Source organism: Xyrauchen texanus, chromosome 45 (genome assembly GCF_025860055.1).
Source record: "Xyrauchen texanus isolate HMW12.3.18 chromosome 45, RBS_HiC_50CHRs, whole genome shotgun sequence".
NCBI classification, from domain to species: domain Eukaryota; kingdom Metazoa; phylum Chordata; class Actinopteri; order Cypriniformes; family Catostomidae; genus Xyrauchen; species Xyrauchen texanus.
The window spans coordinates 21,449,815-21,475,352 of NC_068320.1; the positions used below are offsets into that span (position 1 = coordinate 21,449,815).

Genomic DNA, 25,538 nt, shown 5'->3' on the forward strand with positions numbered 1-25,538 from the left:
TTGATTAAAGTAATCATGGCTGACTGTGAATACTAATTTCTACAATGGCATCTGAAACTGAAAACTGTTGTTTATTAAACTTGATATATGATCTCTTAAATTAAGCATTAATGGCATTAATTTAAACACAAAAATATTATATTTAATAAGTTGTAAATTATGGCTAAGATAGCCTTACTCTACATTTAATTCATTATTAATTACCATCTTATTCATGCTTTACTAGTGTATTACTCTGGACCCTTAAATTAGAGTGTTACTCAATTTCGATTTTCCATGTAGAGGAAATCCCAGATTTCTTTATGTGGACACCTCTGTAGAGTAAAATAATTAATTGTAAACATCATTCAAATTGTTATTATAATTAATTTATAAGTTCTAAATAAGTTATGATGTAAAATGAAGAGGGAATAATATTAATAAAAAAATTTTTGGACATTGACCATGTTAACACCTGTATACAAAAGGTCTTAAAATATAAAAAAATATAAAAATAAATAAATATTGATTTTCATAACAAATTTTAAAAGCTGAATTGAAATATTTGCCTCAATTTCAGTATTTCTTAGTATTTGGTATATCCCTCTTTTGCTTTTTTTTTTTGTTTTAAAAGTTTCAAAATAAAACATTTAAAACAAAAATTTCCAGATTTTACAAATGAAAGATATTCGACATTCAGACCCCTATATTAATAACATTCAATTTATCACTCAAATAGTTATGCTGATAATATAATTTGCAATTAAAACGTTGGTCTCAGACTTTTGGATTCTACAACATTAAAACATTTTATTTATTATACATATTTGGGCACAAGGAAAAGCCATTGAACAGTAGAAGAGTAGTTGATGACTGCAAAATAGACTTTCATAAAACAAGACTGCCCTCTAGAGGACAAATGCGTTACATGCACAGAGTCTTTTTTGAACCTGGTGGGGCCTCCTGAGGCCTTTGAGTTTATGGTCCCTTAACAAACAAAGAGACGCAGTGAGAGCATTTGGAGAACAATGGGATGAATAGTCATTCTGTTCTAGAACACACAGAGGGCCCCATGTCCACTGACAGTAGACTTCCTGCTGATTAAATTCAATAAAACCCCCAGCTGAATCAATAAAGAACTGCTCAACATATTGCTGTACTGAACTAGTGGCTGTTTTTTTCTTTTCTTTTCTCCTTGAGCTTGTCTTTTGTAACTTTATTATTTTACAAGTAACAATAACAGACTATTACTTTTTATCAACTGACCACAATGCAGCAGAGACTTGGGAGCATATTTGCATTCCGTCTGTGCTACTATTCGCTTAAGACCCTCTTTTTATCAGACCCAGTTTTGAAGACCCAATGAAATCAATATTAGCGGTTTGTGGCTTTTAGTCCAGGTCTGATGGCTTTGAGGCCATCTATATGCAGGTGTGCTCCTAAACATTCACAAAGTTCACTTTGAACAGATATACACATTTAAAATGTACACTCTATCTCTTACGGGATGACAGACAAACAAATAATGATGACTCATGATGCACTAAACAAATTTTTATCCAATCAAATGCTCTCTAGAATGAAAATGACTAGAGACCCCAAACTAACCAGCAAGTATGTTTCGTGGCCTTGACGTCGATTTGTCCTGCCTGAACTTCCTGTTTCAATAACATATAAATCAACACGGAACTTTTAAACGTTTAAAACTTTATCTTGAGACTCCTGCATTCGTCTCCATTCTTTTGCACTGCATCTTGTCCATTCTTTGCACAGCAAAACGTGTCTTACATGAATGCGCCTGAGTGGGCTATGCAAGTGTTGTAGAAAACCTACGAATTAAAGACTTTCATACACACAAACACAAAAACGAATGAGTACAATCGCTTTCCATGTCTGGGCTCCACCAACTTTGGGTGGGACAATGTGGGTATTTCCTGCCTGGTCTGTGGTGTTTCTTGTTTGTTGTGTCTTTGTGCCTGTTTAGTGTCCTGAACGAGGGAACATAAAAGACATTTCTCTTTCTCCCTCTCTGTCATTTAAGCCCCAGCAGAGCTCCTCCCTTTACCACCTCATGTGAGAACATTTAACGGCTGTCTTTGAGGATGTCCTACAACGACACACCAACCCCCTTTTAGTGGCAGCTGTTTAAGCCCCCTACCTTTTACCTGCTCACACACAGACATTATTAAGGGGAGTTCCAACACCTTGGGACTGTCATCACCGGCCCTACCTGCATACCTGTCTACAATCCAGAAACAACACACACACAAACATAAAAACACATTTTTCCCACACAGAAATTACCCGAATAACGCAATATGTCTTGGTTATTTACAGAAGTTTAATGTTAATTCAAATAGATTCCTCCGATTTTTGAGCCAAATTGATTTTTAACTTCCAAAAATAGTTTAAAAGGACCTTTTGGATCAGCATGATGGTGAGTAAATAATGGCAGAATTGTCACTTATGGTTGAAATATCCCTTTAAAAGTATAGTTCATTTTATAATCATATTATTCACATGACACCCACTTTTGTTTCTGTGAAAAAAAATTCAAAGCTGTCATTTTCTACATTTCCACATTCTGACTGATTGTGAAAAGTTCAGTTAAAATTTTCTTTGGTTTATTAAATAAATATATTATATACTAGGTTGAGTATATGAATCTGGGTCCCCTTGCAATCTAAATGGAAATTGTTGTGCTTCACTATCATGTCTTACAATTACAACAGGGACTGCTAAGTTTTAAAGGTAACACTTTACAATAAGGTTCTATTAGTTAACATTATTAAATACATTGTATATCATGAACTAACAATAAACAATTAATTTTTACAGTATTTATTAATCTTGTTTAATGTTAATTTATCAAGATCATTTTGTATATTGTTAGTTCATGTTAGTTCATATTGCATTAACTACTGTTAAAACATATAACATTTAATGTACAAATTGTATTAGTACAGAAATGAACATTAATCAAGATTAATAAATGCTGTAAAAGTACTGTTCATTGTTAGTTCATGTTAAATAATTTAGGTCGCCAATGTTAACAAATACAACCTTATTGTAAAGGTTTTTTTTTGGTCATGTATTATCTTGCCTAGGGCATGAAGTGAGCCATGAATGCTACTTGTGCACCCTCAAAAAATACATTAAAAAAGGGCTGTGATGCCCCTTGTTATTTACTATCTTGCGTGTCAAGCTGAAAGTTACATTTTGTTTGTAGTTCACTATCTCAACCAAATTATCTCGACCAAAGGCGCTTTTGAACATTTGTATGCAACATGTGCATCCAACTGAAACTGTGTTCACATAAAGGCCTCTATTTCTCTCCTTTATTCATACACACTTTAATCTCTCTTCTTTTCTCTCTTCTTCCCCCTCCTTCCTTTCACTCTCTGTCTCTTTTTCTTTTTTTGGGCCAAGTGACCAAGGTGTGATGGATAGACAGGCTCATTGGTGCATGGAAAGGACACGCATGCTGTGCTGCACACAATGGAGCATGCTCAGACAGGGTCAGGGTTGGCTGCTGGGCAGGGTCGGGGCGGAGTGCAGAGACGGCAACTAACCATCCCTCGAGGTGTAGAGATAAGAGACGATAGACGGGGGAAAAGAAGTTAAAGTAAAAAGAATATGATCTCGCGTTGATATACATGAGGAAAGTTTTGTAGTGTTGAAGACCGCAAAAATGTATTTGCGGTAATGAGCCGCATTTAAAAATTAGATAAATAATACATCTACAATTTTGTGGATTCTTTGAGGGATACTGGTAAAATGTAAGGTCATAGAAATGAAAACAGATGTTCATATTAATGTAATTTGTAATTACAAAAATTAGAAATGTATTGCACTACACTACTTTTATTACTTATAAAGTAATTAGATTACATTAATGAATTACTTTGTAATTAGATTACACCTAACATTAATGATAAGCTAAATGTGACAAAACCTCCCTTAGGACAAATATGGATAAAAAAGTAAATAATGATTTTTGGATCTATTCTAGTCCTATATAAATAAATTATTTATGCTAATTAGCAAAAAAATTATTCTCACCTTTTTTCCCCAATTTGGAATGCCCAATGCACTCTAAGTCCTCGTGGTGGCACAGTGACTCACCTCAATCTGGGTGGCGGAGCACAAATCTCAGTTGCCTCCGCATCTGAGACCGTCAATCAATGCATCTTTTCACGTGGCATGTTGAGCGCGTCACCGTGGAGACGTAGCACATGTCGAGGCTTCACGCTATTCTCCGCGGCATCCACGCACAACTCACCATGCGCCCCACAAAGAGCGAGAATCACATTATAGCGACCACGAGGAGGTTATCCCATGTGACTCTACACTCCTAGCATGCAGGCCAATTTGGTTGCTTAGGAGACCTGGCTGGAGTCACTCAGCATGCCCTTGATTCGAATTTGCAACTCCAGGGGTGGTAGTCAGCATCAGTACTCGCTGAGCTACCCAGGCCCCATTTAATTAGCATTATATATAAAAACAATAGAGGTCTATCTATGTCCCCAGAGAACATCATTAAAGAAATGAGAACATAAACAGTGTGTGTGTATATGTGTGTGTGTGTGGATAAAAAAAGTATACAAACATTAATAATGCAGAAAGCTTGAGCATTAACATGATGGACCTCTGTGTTTGTAGGAGAGAGTCAGGGTTGGATTGGTAATCTGGCATACTGTGCATTTTCACACACTTTGGGCCGATCAGGTGCGGACTGGCCATTAGAGAACTGGGACTACGTTGAAATGAGCCACCACGTTATGCAGAACGGGCCACAAAATGGCATCACGATATGCCGAAGGGAGCAGTGATATGCAGAAAAGTGAAAGCCCCCCCCAACACCACCACGCTCAACAACTTTTGAGCCAGTTCCTATGTAAAATCCTGGGCCGATCTCTCTTGCCAGTCCACCCCTGGTGAGAGAAATAAATTGCTTTAGATATGGGTGTGTGTGTGTGTTCACTCTAGTTGACTTACAGTATAAGTTTTGGAAGACACAAAAAGAGGCCTCCTATCGGTACTGTCTGGGTCACAGGTCTTTGTGACCCACAATACCAGAATCACAAACACCTTCTTTCACTATACCCTTACAGCTCCCCCTGCCCCGACTCCACATCGTGGGGCATCCAATACGCTTCTGTTGCCTCCACAAAAGGCCCACCAACACTAAGCCTTTCCAAGCAAGACAAATCTCTGGCGAACAGACCCTGCAGAAAGACCTGCACAAAGTGAGCGGCGGTGGGTGGAGGGTCGTTCAGGGTAACATACAGATGAAATAGGGTCACACCACACTTTCACATCCACCCTGCGATGCCGGCCCACCAATGATAAATGGAAAAGAAAAAAAGGCACCTTTTCACCAAGGCAGGTGCCAATAACTCAAACAAAAAAAACTTTTCAATAGGAGAAGTTGAGGGTGGTCGGGTACTTCGCAATACCATAAACTATAATCTGTACTGATGCACCAAAGTTTCTGGCCGACACCTTTAATTTTGCACACAAAACTGAAATTAAAACTTGTGTTTAGAAGAACTATACTGCCCTACTAAACCGAAAACCTAGTACCTGTGCCAACAAAGAAACAGACAAAAGTTTTTTTTGTAGATTATAATTAATGTCAACCAGGGTTTAGGGTCACTTACTCATTCTTTATAATTATTATTATAATTATTATTATTTTTTCACATTTTAGAATAATAGTAATCAAAACTATGGATTAACATAAATGGAACTATGGTAATTATATTGTGACTAAACAAAATCCAAAATAAATCAAATACATTTCATTATATTTTATCATCTTCAAAGTTCTGCCAAATGCATAAATGTAAAGTTGTCACCCTTTGTCAAGATTTTTAGTCATGTACTCTTGACATTTTCTGAACCAACTTCTTGTGGAATCACCCTGGGATGATTTCTATATGCCGGGCACTAATTAGCTGCTTTTCTTTATTATTCAGTCCAAGTAATAATTTTTCAAAACCTTTTTTAAAAATACAATTTTAGTTTTGTAATTAAATTAATATGTTGGCACAATTATATTTTTGTCTACAAAACTAATTTCAAACATACACCTTCAGATTAAAATGTTTTTAAGATAAAAAAAAAAAAAATCAGTCAAGTTACCCAAAACTTTTTTTGGGGGGGATTTCTTCCCCTTTTTCTCCCAATTTGGACTGCACAATTCCCAATGTGCTTTTAAGTCCTCGTGGCCGCGTAGTGATTCGCCTCAATCCGGGTGGCGGAGGACAAATCCCAGCTGCCTCCACGTCTGAGACCGTCAACCCGCGCATCTTATCAAATGTCTTGTTGAGCGCGTTACCGCAGAGATGTAGCGCATGTGGAGGCTTCGCGCCATCCACCGCAGCATCCAGGCACAACTCACCACGTGCCCCACCGAGAACGAACCACATTATAGTGACCACGAGGAGGTTACCCCATGTGACTCTACCCACCCTAGCAACCGGGCCAATTTGGTTGCTTAGGAGACCTGGCTGGAGCACGCCCTGGATTCTAACTAGTGAACTAGCGAACTCCAGGGATGGTAGCCAGCATCTTTAACACTGAGCTACCCAAACTTTTTGCCATTTCTCTACTGGCTGCAGAAGACACACAAGACCCGATTTCGGTCATTACAAACTTTTGACAATGTATTGTTGCTACATTTTGCCTTTCTAGGCAGTTTACAAATTCTATTCATATTACAATAGTTTTATAAGTGGTTACACTTATTCTTACTTCAAATTTAAATATACTGTAAACTGTATAGTTGTAAAATTAGTACAATTATGAACATGCTGCAATATTGATTTTAAACAAACTCTGTGCTGTTGTGCATGTCTGTTTGGATTTCTCAGTGAGTCTCTCCACACATACAGCGAGAATTGTAAACACAACCTATTTTTTGTCAATATATCATTCATCATCATTTAAATGTACATAAGATCCAATTAAACCTGGATCAGCTTTAGCTCTATGTCAAAGGTTCTGTTGTTGGATTTTAAAGTAACTGTTTCAGCTCACATTTACGACAAATTTTCTGTCCAAATTTCCAGAACCCATCCAGGCCTTGACCTCCTGACCTCTGGGACCTCCAGGAGAAGAGGCAGGGAACTCAGAAGTGCCATAACTCCAAAGAAGGGGCCCTCTCTTTTGTAAACACCTTAAATACACTCATCTTCCCTAAGACAAACATACGCAGTGGAGCCCTGCCACGGCAAGCACCCACATCAGCAAGCAAATGGACTTTTTATGAGACTGCTTCATTTTAAAAGCACTCAAATAACTAAGGCAAAGAGGATGGAACCGGGGTGTGGTATGACAAAGCGTGGGACTTGTAAGGGGACGAGGAACACATTTCAGCTTGATAGTGTGTTTTGGCAGCCCGCTCATGTTTTATGCCCACCTGAACGTGGTAGGGGGGCCATGCCTTGCTGAAGCCAGACACACTCACACACAGTAATGTCTCTAGCAAAGAGCTTGTGTTATAAAACAGCAAGAAGCCATTCAAAAAGAAAATGTGCTGTTTCAGAGAGTTAATAAATACTAAGCATATTTGCCACACATCACCTTATTAAAACTATTCAGTTTGGCATGGACTGAACAATTAAATGAATTAAAGGTGAAATTGGACAAACATTTCAACTATAGCAGATGTTAAATTAAGAGGCAACAAGAAACAGTGGGCTAGGGAATGTATGGACAGAGCGAATAAAAGGGTTGTCTTAGCTGTGGCGCTTTGACCTCCTGACCCCCACCAGACTCCAAGGGCACTGGCCTACACAGGAGCCATTTGGTCACTTCCATTAAATTAGCTATTCCTTTAGCCCAGGCTACTTACACACATGCTGACTTAGCTGTCTAAATGAGTACATACTATATATTAATTTCGTTTAAATAAACAGCTAAATATAATTACTACCAAACCCTATCCCCAAAAGATAACACTCTGCATTTTAGATAATTTCAAAAACATGAAATACAAAAAACATTTTTATTTTAATGAAGAACCTTTTTTTTATTAAGCTTGAGGACATCCTTAACAGCCATGTTTATCTGTTAGAGTGTATATCTCGAGTTGAATTTCTTAATATCACAACAGAGTTTGTAAGTTGTGTTTAAATCCATACCTAATATGATAAATAAAAAAAAATTAAATAGTGCATTGTAGACTCACAACACAAAATGAAGGAGCACATGGTAAATTTGAAATTGCTCACAGACATTGCTCATTTTATTGTTTAAATTATTTTATCCAAAGCAACGTTCAGTGCATTTAAGCTATACATTTGATACATTTTATTGTTCCCTAGTAATCAAACCCATGATCTTGGCATTGCTAGAATCAATTGAACAACAGGAACATTGTAAAAAAATTAACCAACTGAGTGTGAGTGTGTGTTTTTGTTGCTCACCATTCTCCCGGCTTCATTGTTCTGTATATTCATAAGTGTGCGCGCATTCTCGACTGATCCACGTGGGTAGTTCTTCTCCCGCTCGCGGGCGTCCACAAACTCCCGGGCGAAACGATAGCCATAGTTGACGTTGTCTCCACAGCCACCCCAAAGCCAGTCTCTTGGGAGTTCTTTGGGACGGGCCGCTCTGCTGCAGCCACAGGTGGAAAGCTCGCCCTCACGGCATGCCCGACTTACCGCATTCACTACTCCTGCTGCGCTGATGGCGTAGGTAAAAGCCGCTTCTCTACTGCCTGCAGAAGACACAAACACATAGTTAGAACTTGAATAAAATTCTACCCTACATTCTAGAGATGGAAAGGGCTACAAATCACTTTATGTTAAATCTCCCACAATGCTACATTGCTGTAATACTTGATTATTCACCCATTAGTAAGGCAAACAGTAAAACAACTCCATTCCAGACACCCACATATGGTAACAATCCTTTTGGTAGGCCCTCCAGTGAGAGAGATAAGATTATCAGAAAGGAGTACATGTACATGGACAGCATTGATTCATCATACCATTGTTGTTATGAATATATCTCAATGGAAATCTATATTTAAGCATGAGAAAAAGAGAACTGACAGGTTTTCAAGTTTTGGTACACTTCATATGAGGTGTATGATAAACCGCAAAGGTTTCCTGCCAAAGAGGCACCAGGTTTATAAAAATGTGTGCTCTTTTTCGCATCTGTTGTGCATGTGTTACCTGATTTTATTCCATCTAATAAGCCATCTGGAATGCAGATTGCACATACCTCAACAGCACAGGCAATACAGTTAATAGCATTTAACGTTTAAAAGCCGTTTAAACATTTTTAAATCTGCTGGTACAACCATGTTTAGAGATAAGCACTCTCTGTCAATGCTACAACACAATGGTAATAAGAGGAAATCTTTTTAATGATCCGTTCTTCCTCTGTGCCTTATGAAGGAGAATTTGTCCCTGACTAGATGGGCCACAAGTAACTGCTTTGTGCATTACAGGTTTTCACAATCGCTTTGGCTCAATTCTTGAATGATAATAATTTTTTTTAAAACATTAAGTTCAGATCTCGGAACAGTTAGTTTCTTGTTCGCAACACATTTGAATTTCTTATTCATTTAAGCAAATTGCACGTGTTTTGGAACATATGTGCAAAAGATTAAGTACAACTGTCTACAATTTGCACAATAACTAAATTCACTTGGCTTTCTGATGAGCTGATACTCAGTGAAATTGTCATACACAGATGATCGATTCACGCTCAATGTTTTGGGTGAGTTACTACATTTTGCAGACCTGCAATAGAGTTGTGACGTCCTATAAAACAGTTGTGACAATTGCACTTAAAGTTTACAGAATGTTAAGACTGTTTAAAACAATGAGCCAAAGCGATCGAGAAAAACTGTAAAAAAAAAATAGCACAAAACCGGCACCATCAGACCAACCATATATAATGTTAGTTTACCCCATTCTTAACAGGATAGTTCACCAAATATTCTGACATTATTTACTCACCAACATGTTGTCCTAAACCTGTAGAACTTTCTTTCTTCAGTAGAATACAAACAAAGATTTCAGAAAAATATTTAAGTTCTGTAGGTCCACACAATGCAAGTGAATGGTGGCCAGAATTTTGAAGGACCAAAAATCACATAAAGGCACCATAAAAGTAATCCATATGACTCCAGTGGTTAAATCCATGTCTTCAGAAGAGATATGATAGGTTTGGGTGAGAAACAGCTCAATATTTATGTACTTTGTTTTACTATCAATCTCCACTTTCACATTCTTCTTCTTTTGATTTTAGTGATTCTCATTCTTGGTGCATATTCCCACCAACTGAGAAGGACTTGTGTCATGTGGATTAATTTTATGCTGCCTTTATGTGCTTTTTGGAGCCTTGAATTGAATGGACCAACAGAGCTTCTATATTCTTCTTTCATAGGTGTATGCTTCTTCGCCATACACCTATAGGATTGCATGATGGTGAGTAAATGATGTAAATGTTTTCATTTTTGGTTGAACTATCCCTTTAAGAAACGTATACAGGTTTGAAATCATAAGGAGATAAATTATGACAGAATTTCCTTTTGTGAATGAACTAACCCTTTAATAAGACAGACAGACAGACGAACAGACAGACGGACAGACAGACGGACGAACGTGTGTGTACCTGCATTCCAGCAATGCGCCTGTTGAATTCGGAGGGCCACTTTTATTGGCCTTTGGTGCCCAGACTTCAAATAGAGTCCCGGATATCCAGACTCTGTGTCATCGCGTCATTGCATTTCAAAAGCGACGCTGGACAATGGCCCGACTAACACCTCAATATAAACCACGCGATTGACTGCAGGGGCAAGTCGCGTCTAACACCTTGTTTCACTGATGAGCGGAACTAACACTCAATTGACCTACACGCATACAAACATGCATAAAGTAGAGTACACGTTATTTTCGGTTAATTAAGTTGTTATAATAAAAACAAATGTACACGCATATAAGCATACATAAAGTATAAAGAGAACTTTTTTTTTTATCTAAACAAACATGCTTTCACTGTTTTCAGACACTAAATAAATAAATGTCACGCGTACAAAGCGCAAAGATTATCTGGAACGGTTCGATGCGTGCTGAGAGTGTCCCATTTAAAGATGTGTAGCTACAGTTATGTGTAGGCCTACATTTTTTTTTTTACTTTAACCGTTCCATTTCCCATTTCAAACTATAGACTACTTTCTAATTCATTCATTATATATATATTGCGTGATTTATTCCATCCAGTTCATTTGATGAATTCAATTTGATTTGATGACATTTTGAGCGCATGTAGTTTTGCGCGTGACTGAGTGTTTACTCGACTCACTTATCTGCATGACGCGCCCGAACACCGATGTGTTGTCCACCGTGCTGCAGTTCCATCGCCTCTGCCTGAACTGGTACTGACACTCCTTGATGCCCGTCTTCGCCCCCTCTCCGATATAAACCATATGGTCCTGATAGAGCTGACAGAGCTTTCTCTGGCCCTGAGACAGGCCATTCAGCTGGCTGCACAAAGGTTGCGCTCCGATGATGTACATCTCCGGCCTCTGGATGGGATTCATGGCTAATGACCTGCGAAGTCGTCCAAATAAGACAAAAGCACCGACCGTCAGCCAAATACAGGAATTGGATTGAATATAAACACAGTTTAAACAACAAAGCTGTAGTCTAAACATAAAAAATAAAATTTCAATCTCCATACTTGGAGCTATGGAACTGCAGTATATTATGCAAAGAGGTGTAAATTGATTGTATCGTACTTTTATTGTGCTGCTTTTTTTGTAAACGCAATAAGAAATAAATATGCATAAGAATTCAAATGTTCTTGCCCAAATAGCTGTAAACCAAAGCATTAGAATGAATTGTTGTATTTTTTACAATAATCATGAACCTGCTTAATTTTGAGCAATTTATGATATTATGATAGTCTACTGAGTTAAGGGTTGCACAGCTTGGATTGTGTCAAAACTCCTTTATTATAGGATTGTGCCTATAATAAAGTTAACTGGAGGAAAAACCTGTTGTCCTCAGGACATGTTGGACCCCATATTTACAAACAGTTTGACCATTTGTTGCCAAAGGTAAATATTGTGACAGAGCCTCCACATTTGTTCTCAGCTAAAAGTTTTCTTATGCATCGTTTCATTCTTCTCCAAAACACAGCGCAAATATTATTTATACAATTACTATTGTAATCCAAATTACAGTATATATTTGCGATAAAAGGTGATCCTACCACCACGAGTTGGCGACCACCAGCAGCTGTGAGTTGCAGGCGATAAGGGTCACGGCCAGAAGTAGATGTCTTTGGTTCATCCTCACATCCATATTTCCTGGTCCAAGAAATGGGAAAAGCCTTCTCTGGGGAAACATTGAAGAAAAAAGTAGTAATCCACTTGAACAAGCCGCTTTCTTCAGAAGTACCTTGACTAAAAACAACTAAAGTCTCTTGAAGCACAGGGAAGCACCAGCTGTGCGTAAAACACCTATATGACCGGAGGCACTAACGGAGTCTGACATCTGTTCTGCTCAAACTTTGGTTCGTAAAATGGAACAAAACTGGATGTCGGAGCGAGATTGCATGTAAGCGCCACATGGATGGAGTTAAAACGAATAAAAAAGACATAAGTGCAATTTTAATGTGAGAATCCAAACTCTCTTCTGTCTCTACTTGTTCTCTTAGAGTGGACTAACACCTCTCCGCTCCTATGGCACAACATATCCCTCCCTCCTCCTTCCCTACAGCATTTCTCCGCACCCCCTTCGTCTTTTACGAGGATACAATGGGGAAGAGGTGGAGCAGCAGAGGAACTTGGGAGAGGAATTTGGTGAGGCCAATGGACTGTGTGCGGAACAACACAAGAGGGCAGCAAATGAGAACAGCCAGGAGTTCCTTTGAGGAGAGATTCATTGAGGAACCTTCGGCCGTTCTTGTGCGTAAAAGCGCCTTTTGGAGACACGGTACATTATAACGTGTTGAGTTATTCATGGATTTCCATGCATTTGTATGAAAATGTGTCTCTAGACAAAAAAAAAAAAAAAAAAAAAAAAAAGGCAAAAGTTCACATGAAGCCCAGAGAGAGAGAGAGAGAGAGAATAAAAGAGTTAACGGCTTGGAAAATATCATTCTTCCATCAAAGTTCACATGCGTATAATCTCCTTTCTCTTCGGCTCTATAGTTTTCTGCAATAAATCCGAAAAAGGGAAAAACAAAAAATCCCAGTTTGACATCAGAAATAAAAGCAACACATCTAATCTTTGACAGCTCAACTCCTGCTACCCTTTAAATCATTTTGCACATAAAAGACGCAGTTGCATTAAACGCACTTGGGCATGAGATATACGCTCTCACTTGTAAGCAAGCAAGACTAAACCACGTTCTAACGAGGGGAACATTTTTATCAGCAAACCCATTTTGGACGAATTTACGACTGATAACCAATACTGTAGACATAAACAGCCACATTGCACCCTATCCTTTAGAAGTGCAGGGGAAGGAATGCAAATACAATGAGAGTTTTACAGCTCCAGTCACTCTGCCAGACCTTGGAGAGGTTTGGGAACTATTAGAGAGCCCTGTCCCATTCCAGCATCACCCCCCACATCTGTTCCCCCTACACCTCTCTTTTGAGTGCCGACCTACAGACATATCAGGATTGGTGTGAGAGACGCCACTCAATTTCCGAGCAGTCTGTGCATGATAAAGCGGCCTCTCCAGACCCTTTCATCTCGTCTAATCCACACGCCCAGCCATCACCTAAGCCCGTCTCCAGTGTCCCTCCCTCACCCTGGGACCATGACATAGTGAGCAATAAACACTATTTATTTTACTTTACACTATGCATTGTGTAGTATACGCCTATGCTGTTTTTGTAAATGAGATTAAATATCAAAATGCATTTCGCTGTAGCCTATTTTTTCAAATGGCAATACCGTGTCGCAGACTACTCTAAGAGGTTAGTTAGGGCTATCACAGATTTCTTATTAGAGATGTTTTTATGCAAGTAAATTCATGTATCAGTGATTTACTTTTAAACGAGATTAGTCTATGATACTTGGTGGTGCGTTTTAGTTTTCCATCATTGAGTACTTTATGCTCCCTCTGGTGTACTGTTGAAGTCATTACAATCACAATTGTAGAGAATGTTTATTTCCCAGAATAAACACACATTCATAACTCTTACTATTTAAAACAGTCACACATTTATTTTATGCCAAAATCCCAAAAAATGCAATTGTTATAATGCAAACCACTATTACATTTCATGATTCAAATTGCTTCACAATTATTAATGAGTTCTGTGAGCTCCCCCTGGTGTACTGGTTAAGTAATTACAACGCCATTAGAATAGAACCGCATATTTATTATGCAGACCAAACACAAATTTATAACTCTCAACATTTAAAAACTGTTCCTTTATAAAAACAGAAGGCCACACATAATAAAATAAATTAGGTTTTATTTTTATAACCATAAACTATCCTTCCCAGAATGTTGCAGGGAGGTTTTTAATGTGAAAACCTAATGATAACTTATACATTAGGTTTTTTTAATGGTGATTTTCAGTTTTATTGTATAACCATAAACCAACCTTACCAGAAAGTTACTGGTAGGGTTTTGCATGATATCCTAATAATAAGGTACACAAAACACAATAACTAATGGTTATTTTTTAGGTTTTAATTTTTCATTCAAATTTTTTATAATTTTTCATTAACGTTGCAGAGACATTTACATTTATGCATTTGGCAGACACTTTTATCCAAAGCGACTTACAGTGCACTTATCACAGGGACAATCCCCCCGGAGCAACCTGGAGTTAAGTGCCTTGCTCAAGGGCCCAACAGTGGCATCTTGGTGGTTCTGGGGCTTGAACCCCCAACCTTCTGGTCAGTAACCCTGAGCCTCAACCACTGAGCCACCCACTGTCTATCAATAACCAGAGAGGTTATTGATAGACAACAATTAGGGCAGTACAGCATTAAATGTAGAGTCAAGTAATTTTTATTTGTATAGCGCTTTTCACAATACACATCGTTTCAAAGCAGCTTTACAGAAAATCAGGCATTAACAGGAAATGAAACTGTAATATCTATAAAGTCTTAGAGTGATCATTGTGTAGTTTGATTAAATATGATTGTAAATTGTGTATAAAATAAAAAACTAAATAATAATTGTATTTAGAACCCCAGTGAGCCAGTACTATATCTACACAGGAACAGATATGTAGGCATAATAATTAATAATGTATAATAAAGTCATAATATTTAAGTTTTTATTCCAAAAACAATGCATATATCCATTCTAATGCACCAACTTTTAAAATACCTTCGTGTGACTGTGTTAATGTCCATTACCACTTGGGGGCGCGCTGTATAAAGTAATGAGCAAAGATTGTTAAATCTTGCAATTAAATTTTCTCATGAGGTATATGCAATCGCAGCGCAACCCGGCGCAATGTCAGTGTAACACATTAAACACACCACTTGATACCATAGACTCAAGCTTATCAGTAAATGCATTAGGATCTGGGTAGGTGATACATACAAATATGCATTAAAGAAAAAGTGCCATATACTGTATATTTTCTAAGGTTATCAAAAGTAAATGAGCACAAAAAAAACAAAACAAAAAACAGACTGTATTTAATTAAATTATTATTTTTAATTTTTTATAAGCTCTTGTGGGATCTTTTAAGGTGAAAGTTATGTCCACCAGACAGATTCTCTCTATCTGGTCACGACTGACTGCGAGCAACAGAACATGAAAAACAAGCATGCACTCTGAACACACAACTGAATATCAAGCAGTCTTATTTTAGATACAAATAAATGTGTGCTTACATGAAATTACATCATAGATGCATTGCTTATTCTGCTTTAAATTTGCCTCCAACAATACATATTTCAATGTGACCTTTAATGGACACATTCTATGCCATCTGTGTCCCTGCAAGCTGTATTTGCTAAATGATGACATCACTGGCGCAATAGAATCTACACCTTTTAACCATCAAGATTCTGCTGGGCTTTAGAATCTAGATTTCCTCTGATTTACAATGGCACGGTTGCCAATACTGGCAGATCGCTTACGGCTTGGGTCTGATTTTGAGTGATTATGTAAACAGTTTCCATGTCTCTGTGTCTGACAGAGAACAGGAAAGTAACAGAGGTGAGAAGACAGGGGAATCGCTGCAGCCGAGAAGACGTGTGTATGTATGACTGAGTGAGAAAGATGAAGAAAGCCTGGCTGAAGCTCAGGAGAGCTCTTGAACTCTGTGATGGTACTGGAGATACACAACTGAACACAAAGAGCTCAGGCGCCAGAGAGAAAGACACAAAGTGTGTGAGAGAGAGAGACAAAAGATGCCACCCATACTAAATATCCCAACTAGCATGAAAAACAGCCGCTAATCAAACCAATCTGTGACACAGTTTAATGGATCTCCCTTTCTCTCCCTCACACAATGCACACAAGGATCAACAAGAACACAAAATAATGAAGAAAAGCTCATAAAGTCAACATGAAATCACGATGGACACTATATACTTTCTTAATACTCATTCCTGGTTTTATTGTGAATGATTCACACTATGACAAAGAAAAGAAACTTGTTTATCTTCGTAATCTTTCATCACAATGTAATAAATTGCTACGCCTCTGAAACAACATTGATTTTGATTATTTTTGAACTCCTCCCCTACAATCACATGTGTATATGCTTCCAAATCCTTGTGAGCTGCCTATGAAGGGATCATAGGCATGCTCTTGGCACAAAAGCTGTTCCAAAATGTTAGTAACTTGTAGTACCTCCAGTGTCAATAACTGCCCCCTGTACTTGATTTCAGAGGCATTTTTTGTTTATGAGGGCAATTTCCCCACAAACATGTACAAAAATATCCATATTTTATTCAAATACTTCAATTTGTTCTCTCCCCCTTTTCTCGCCAATTGGGAATGCCCAATTCCCAATGCACTCTAAGTCCTCGTGGTGGCGTAGTGACTTGCCTCAATCCGGGTGGTGGAGGATGAATCTCAGTCGCCTCCGCATCTGAGACAGTCAATCCGTGCATCTCATCACGTGGCTTGTTGAGTGCATTACCGCGGAGACATAGCATGTGTGGAGGCCTCACGCTATTCTCTTCAGCATCCACACACAACTCACCACGCGCCCCATAGAGAGCAAGAACCACATTATAGCGACCACGAGGAGGTTACCCCATGTGACTCTACCCTCCCTAGCAACCAGGCCAATTTGGTTGCTTAGGAGCCTGACTCAGCACGTCCTGGATTCGAACTCGTGTCTCCAGGGGTGGTAGTCCGAGTCTTTACTCACTGAGCTACCCAGGCCCCCAAATACTTATTAAACTATTTAAAGTGTATAAAAAGGCTTAGAATAGAATTTTAAGAACTACATCAGATGCTATGAAAAAATAATAATAAAAAACAGAAATATTCATTACGAGGGTATTTTTTTGACCCACTTTATTTCTGACCTTTGAGCCTCCTAAGCAAACTGATCACACTGTGAATTCCGCAACAGTAGGTCAAGTAGGTCTGCTGCTGAAATTGGTTTGTGCTTACCGAAATTCAAACTACTGCCCCCAGTGTTCGAAGCCAGAATTTTTGTTGAACATATGGACACATAGGAGCTCATAGGAGTGCAACAAGCTCTTAGTAGCACAAGAGCAAAATGTGTTCATGCTTGAATTGATGCAAAAATGTCTGATGGGAGATAATGTTTGTCAAAAATTCAGCAAAATATGGTTGTTTCAGGTTACATTAACTTTTGGAACCATGTCCGTTTTTAGATTCCTAACATCATTGTATGTGGTTATGGAGAGCATTTTGTCATTTTTGGTAGAGGAAAATGCCATTCTAGTGTGCATGAGAGGCATAAACATAGCAAAACAAATTTAAAAATGATAATTTTTTGAAACTAAATGAACGCATTGCTTTGAACACAGTGAAAAAATAAATCAATGATGGTGAAGAATGTGAAAGAAATATCGATTACAAATAAACATTCTTATTTTGTTCAGTACTGAAGAGTGTGAAAAAATATCCATCCATCAATTTCCAACAGTAAAAACAAAACAAAAACACAAATCTGCAAAAATGATCTTAGAAATATGTCACATTCTAAAAGGTAAAATGGGTTTCGAATGGCCTTTCATGTTGCCATTAAACACAAATCATCAAACATTCATATGTGCAACAGCTTTCTGGCTGTGAACTTATAGCACTAATAATAACCAAAGTGTTCACAAGTCTGTAAAACACTGCGCTTCCCGTTGAGTCACACATACGGTAAATGCCCCCTCTTTCTACACATACACATCAATTCCGCCATGTGGTTAAGAGAAGGGTGGAAATTTAGGAGGGGCAGCTGAAAGGAGCTCTACACGTGCTGGGGGTGGAGTTAACCCGTCCAGCTGTGTTTCCCGGGGTGCTTTGAATCAGCCACTGCGAGATCAATGGTGAGGGAGGCCTCACAGATCAGCATGCTGAGGTGTCTAAGCGAGCAGCCTGCTGTATTTCATTAAAACTGCAGAGTCTCTCAGTAAGGCTGTCTGCGACTAACCCAGATAGCAGACAGACTTCCAAATCAAAGACGTGGGCCGCACACACAAACACACACACTGAAATACACAATGCATCTCAACACTTCTGCTCTCTCTCTTCTTTACTGTCAACTCCATCCTTCCCACCCCATGTTGATTTTCTTTCTTCAGTCTGAGATATTTTCCACTGTGTGCTCATGAGATTACATCATTTTAGTCCATTCCACAATCTTGCTTAAAATCAACAATGTAAATTTTTTGCCCATCATTTCGGACTAACAGGTCATTTCTTTGATACTGTCTTACGCCTTGTCCCTCAATGTGAGAATACACCAGAACCAAAGCTTAACTGGCAAGATATTTACAATGGTGTCAAAGTTTACACAGTACTTAAAGCACATATATCTCTCTCTTCTGGTTTTAATTATTTTTTCTTATCCAACAGCTGCCTCTCAGATGTTTCATGCTTTCTACATATCACTCTCCCTCTTGTCTGTTATTCATACCTGTTACTGAGTGCTAAATAACACAGTTCGGTTATTTACGGAAGTGATAACCAAATTCACTCCTGACAATTCAGGTAATGACAACCACATTTTCATTGAATACATGTAATGTGTACAGAATCCATACAGTTTTGAATGCAATGACACCACTCTCTTTTAGACAGCTGCAAGGCGGATAGATAGATAGATAGATAGACAGCTAGATAGATAGATAGCTAGATAGATAGATAGATAGATAGATAGATAGATAGATAGATAGATAGATAGATAGATAGATAGATAGATAGATAGATAGGAAAGTGTGATTGACAGACAGACAAGAAAGTGTGATAGATAGAAAGAAAGTGTTACAGACAGACAGTCAGACAGACAGACAGACAGACAGATAGATAGATAGATAGGAAAGTGTGATTGACAGACAGACAAGAAAGTGTGACAGATAGAAAGAAAGTGTTACAGACAGACAGACAGACAGACAGATAGATAGGAAAGTGTGATTGACAGACAGACAAAAGTGTGACAGATAGAAAGAAAGCGTTACAGACAGACAGACAGACAGACAGACAGATAGACAGATAGATAGATAGATAGATAGATAGATAGATAGATAGATAGATAGATAGATAGATAGATAGATAGATAGATAGATAGATAGATGAATTTATGGATGGGAAAAAAGAACGATAGGTAGATGAATAAAAAGAAAGTGTGATAGACAGATTGATAGATACTTTAGAATCTTTTACAGTTGGAATGTGACATTACTAGGACCATTATAACATTCTGTCAATGTAAGTTTATGGGATTTCTGATCTCTTGCTACTGGGAACCTGTAAGCCTGATCAGTTAGAAAAGACAAAGCACACAGAGTCTGAACATTCTAAAGGTCTGTACCAGGTCTGTTGGATGTAGCTTAAAAGCTCTAGGAAGTTACATTTCATAATTTTGGCTATTTTGTTTAGGGATTTTGGGAAAACTCTAATAAAATTTTTGGGGATTCATTACAGCAATTAAATAAGGTTGTCACTCACAAAACTTTGCAGTGTGAATGTGACCACAGGACTCTATCGTAGCTACAGTTGTCACCAAAAATATTTTCACCCTTGGTAAATATGAGCAAAGAAGGCTGTGAAAAAATATGCCTTTATTGTTTATACTTTTGATCTTTCATTCAAAATTTTCAAAGAAAAATAATATATATATATACTCTAATGGATATCAAACAATTGCAAACACGAAAACAAGTTTTATCATATAACAAATATTTTTGTCAAATACACGTGTGACGCAATTATTGGCACCCTTTTATTCAATACTTTGTGCTACCTCTCTTTGTCAATATAACAGCTCTGAGACATCTCAAATAATGCATGAGGTTGGAGAACACATAGCAAGTGATCTTTCGTCCATACAGAATCTCTCCAGATCCTTCAAATTCTGAGGTCCACATGGTGGACTCTCCTCTTCAGTTCATTCCACAGGTTTTCAATGAGATTCAGGTCAGGAGACTGGGATGGCCATGGTAGAACTTTGATTTTGTGGTCAGTGAACCATTTTGGGGTTTTGGATCACTGTCTTGTTGGAAGATCCAACCAGGGCCCATTTTAAGCTTTCTGGCTGAGGCAGTCAGGTTTTAATTTTTTTATCTGTTGGTATATGATAGAGTCCATGATGCCATGTATCCAAACAAGATGTCCAGGACCTTTGGCATAAAAACAGCCCCACAACATTAAAGATCCACCACCATATTCAACCATGGCCATGATGTACTTTTCCATATGGCTACCTCTCTGTGTGTGTTTCAAACCCATCTCTGGTGTTTGCTGCCAAAAAGCTATATTTTTGTTTTATCTGACCACAGAACCCAGTCCCGTTTTAAGTTCCAGTAGTGTCTCGCAAACTGAAGACGCTTGAATTTGTTGTTGGATGAGAGCAGAGGCATTTTTCTTGAAACCCTCCCAAACATCTTGTTGTGATGTAGGTGACATCTGATTGTAGTTTTGTAGACTTTCCGACCCCAAGAACCAACTAATTTTTGCAATTCTACAGCTGCGATCCAATAATTGTGACAAATATGTTTTGGAGAAATATATTTAATTATGAGATTTTTGTGAATATTTTGAATGAAAGATCAAAAGGATAAATACATATTTTTTACAGCTTTCTTCGCTCATATTTACCAAGGGTGCCAATATTTTTGGCCACAACTGTATTCTGTACCTGTGTCTACCCCTCAACCTCTTCCACTCTCTTTGCCACAACATTTGCTGGAATAAGATGACTCATGCAAGCAGCTCTCGTTGTGAAAGTGAACGCATGTCTCTCTCTCTCTCTGTTTCTTTCTCCTTCCAGCCCATATGGCTTTCTACACTGACTGCTCAGGAAATCAGACAAAGGCCAAACTGGCCACACATCAGTCACTCCCTCTCTTCTATGACGCACACAGCCCCCTCTCATTCTCTCGCTCTCTCTTCTCCTTCCTTTCCGTCAATTTGTTCCCAGTAAGGAGTCTGATAGGACTTGGTGTAGTGTGGAGAACCAGCAGGGATCCAGCTATAAAAGCACAGGGGCTGGTTAGAGCTACTTTATTCTCTAATAAATAAATGGTCGCAGCAGTCGGGGGCCTGTGGCTGTTGGAGAGACCATGTGTCTACCATGTTCCTCATTGGGCAGTGGGGGTGGGAAATGATGTAAAGAGGGGACACACTGACAGCTACTCCTCAATGGCACAGGACAGGTCTGGGTTCAGTTCTCCCAAGGTGACAGGGCACACAACACATATTATTGATTTGTGGGGTTGTCCAGAGGGTGATATGATGATTTGATGGCACTGTTGGAGTTTGTGTCATCAAGTTCTTCCAGGAAAAGCAAATTGAAATGAACACTGAATGTGTTTGCATGAATAATCAGCTCATTATAAAAACAGACAACACAAGAAAATTTTGTTTACATGAAATTTTTTGGTTTATCTTCAGATATTTTGTAAGTCCAGATTTACACCACTTTACCACATAGGACCAGTGATGGCTTCTCTTCACTGTGGTTTGGTCAATGTAGGCAATGTAGTCTGAAACATCTTGTAATTTATTTTGGTACATTCCACAGTGTTGTTTCCCGCTTTTACTCATCAGTGCTGTGTACAATGTTGAGGATGTCTAGCCATTTGAGATGTTTGACTTCCTTCAAAGCACTATGATGTAGAACATTCTGTGTAAATGTCCTATGGGGTTGCATAGGTTTTGTGATCTGCGCTGCAATATCAAAAAACACCTTGTTGAATCTAGTATGTGATCAGCTCTGCCCTATCCTGTCTCTGGAACACATGATAAAGTGTGGATCATTAAGGAAGCCTGGGTTGACGTGCATGTTCCAGAGATGGGATAGCGTAGAGCTGATCACTTGCACGAGTGGATCTGTTATGGCTTGCGCCACACGAAAACCAGATTTCAATTGCACCGTGCAAAAGACTCACCTACGTTTCAGACGAGAATAAATTTTAGTGCTGATAAAGCTCTGAACATAAATGAATTTGCTTTGGCGGCCTGCCGCAGGGAAAAGCCCTAGAAATGTCACCTGCCAAAGTGGCTAGTAAGAGTGACAGAGGTACCCACCACACCCAATTTCTACCCATGAATATAAGGACTTACATTTTTATTTGTTTCTTCCCCAGGTGAACGTATTGCTTCAGAAGACATGGATTAAACCACTCGAGTCGCATGGATTACATTTAGGATGCCTTTACGTCCTTTTTGGTGCTTCAAAGATTTTGCCCCCATTGACAAGTTGTATGGACCAAAACACCTCTTCTTAAAATTATAATTTTGGGTGAACTATACATTTGAAATATTATAGATTATAATAGGTGTCCTAAAAATTTTGTTTCATCTAACTAATCAAAAGATTGCTTATGAAAAGTGATTAGGAAGTGTTTACAAGTGACTGCAACCACGATCCAGCTTAATCACGTCTTTGCCTTTGAGTGATGCACTTAACCCTGGAATTCTCCAGTGGCTACAATTTGAGTCAGTTGCATTGGTTGAAAAGGCATGAACTAAATGGTAAACAGCTAGCCAACTAAAAGGCGAGTCAATGTATGGCTTTGATCCTATGACCTGCATTAAATATGATGCATCGGAGGATACAGGTCAGTTTCATCCAAGTATTTTGCTGCATTCTTTTCCTTTTCGTTCTCTCTCTGTCTCTGTGTATATTTATTTTACTCTTATCTCAGCAGAAGATGTGGGGGCTCACTCTGTCCCCAGGCAGCTTGGAGGCTGCCGCCAGCTTGGGCTCAGTGCCCGCTTCAGTCCTGGCATGCTGACAGACGGCTGGATGCCCATCAGTCCTCCTGCACTGCCCTGGAGAGCCCCTTTCATTCCCTACCACCCTCCTCCACTACTCTTCCCTCTCCCCTGCCTCCCACTCACCATCCAGGGTCCACAGACTGAAGGCCTCAGAAACACAGCAGGCCCTGCGGTGGGAAGATGTTTTATCACACTATCTATCTATCTATCTCTCTGTCTGTCCGTCCATCCATGACTGCAGACTCACAATGGAATAGAGTACAGGTAATAAGTGCATAAGCCACAATGTGAATGCATGAAGGTACATAAATGCAATGTGCTGCTTATACATGAGCACACATGCAGAGAGAGAATGAGAGGGGGAGAGAGTGGGAGAGAGAGTGTGTGTGTGTGAGGGAGAGGAAAGAGGGCAAGTCTTTAAACGTGACCACACATACAAACAGGGTGGAGAGGTCGGAGTTTCCGTCGTCTCGCCCTGATTAAAAGTCCCAGCGCTGCCTCTTACTCCTACTGGATTGATTAACCTGACCTGTATCGGATCAACCCCTCGGGATGTGAGCGCAGCCCACTTTGCTGAAGTGGATGAGATGAGAGGCACAGGAACGGGGTGGGGGCAAAGGGATCATACAGGAAGAGAAAGAGACAGACCAGACGCACAACAATGAAAAAACGGTGGCATTCTAATCCTCTATTTTAAGTTTTGCATCTTCTATCCTTTATGTTTGGAACTTTCTTTTTCCTCTCGAACACATTACGCCTTCTTGTAATGTTTAATTCAACTGCAAACAATGCATTTTTGCGAGAATGTTTCAGTTATTTAGGTTTTCATTATTGTTATTATGAGGGCAGCACTGCTGCTCTGTCAGCATACAGCTGTCTGTGAGTCCCAGCACAGAGAGAAACAGCTTGACTTTCTTCTTCAAGATCAACAATGGTGATATTGACCTAAATTGAAAAATCCTAAATAGAATTAGTTTTTTTACATGTCTATTTCAAAGCATTGAAAATTTAATAAATGAAAATAAAACAAAAAATAAATGTAACAATATTTTATGTTAGAAAATATTCTTTCTGTGGTTGTCATTTTTCTAGTGTTAAAGGATTTTCTAACATCCCAGCATAATATGTAGAGACAACTTTAAGTCATTCACCATTTCTATTGATTATTATTTTTATTATTTTGCACATTGAAACAAGCTTTTTTGCAATATTTCTCTGTATTTCGCACAACCCGTTCCTTGCATTTTACAAGGAGAATAAGATGCCCAGTAGCTGCTGATGAAAAAACAGCCCTACAGCATGATGTTATCGCCAGCAAACTTCACAGTAGGCATGGTGTTTTTTTGGAGGTGTGGCAGTCAGTGTTAGATTTTCTTCACATATACACCACATATATCACTTTGAATGATTTCAGTCTCACAGTGAAATCGCCAGGATTCGTACGACTTTTCTAAATTTGGATAATTCATATTATATCGTGCATCTGCACTTGTTTGAATTCATATGACTTTCACTACAGCCAATGACATCACAAAATATCAGTAGTAGTTATGGAATGATTTTCCGGACATTATTCAAAAGGAATTACAAATTGTATTTGCAATTGTGTTTTCAATTTTGGACGCATAAAATGTGACATAATCCAAACGCAATTGCAAATCGCGCATTACCGTTTGCATTTTCGTTTAAGCGAACGCACAGTGACTGCCAGATTTCAAATGGAAAAGCAAAGTCCGTTTGCAACTGTGTTTCCCATATCTTACGAGTTTTGGCCCTGTCATATTTAAATAGCAATTTCAATTACCATGTCTGCTTTTTCACTTTCTCAGCGTCGCGTATGTAGCCACCCAAAACTCAAATGGAATACTAATTCCCTTAGTATTTCCATTGATGCCTTACACTGAAACCTGTCAATCAGGGTCAAGGGTGGGATTATACTATGGGGCGTGTTTGTCTTGGGAAGTGAGGTCACTCACAATCAAAACATTGCACTGTTTGTTTGAGCATCACGATTAGCACAACAATATTGGATTAACCAACAGTGTGAGTTTGGGGTGGGGCTATCTGCTGATTTGACCAATAAAACAGGTTTGAAAACAGTCTTTGCAATTTCGTTTGATGACGCTAAGAGTGCAGACATTGCAAACTTCAGCTTCAAGTGAAACCATGTCTTATATTCT

General features: G+C 38.7%; 1 protein-coding gene across 2 annotated transcripts in view; it reads right to left on the reverse strand.

The window, feature by feature from the left end:
* LOC127637326 (protein Wnt-5b-like) overlaps positions 1-25,538 on the reverse strand; it is a 94,830-nt gene that overhangs the window by 3,510 nt on the left and 65,782 nt on the right. The window contains exons 1-3 of one of the 2 annotated variants that reach the window (XM_052118335.1): positions 12,220-12,371; positions 11,308-11,555; positions 8,415-8,707 (exon numbers count right to left, since the gene is read on the reverse strand). In XM_052118335.1, coding sequence (XP_051974295.1) covers positions 8,415-8,707; positions 11,308-11,555; positions 12,220-12,356 — 678 coding nt within the window. In that variant the 5' untranslated portion in view covers positions 12,357-12,371. Of the gene's footprint in view, positions 1-8,414; positions 8,708-11,307; positions 11,556-12,219; positions 12,372-25,538 lie in introns of those variants that run through there. The other variant, XM_052118336.1, reaches the window with a different exon arrangement.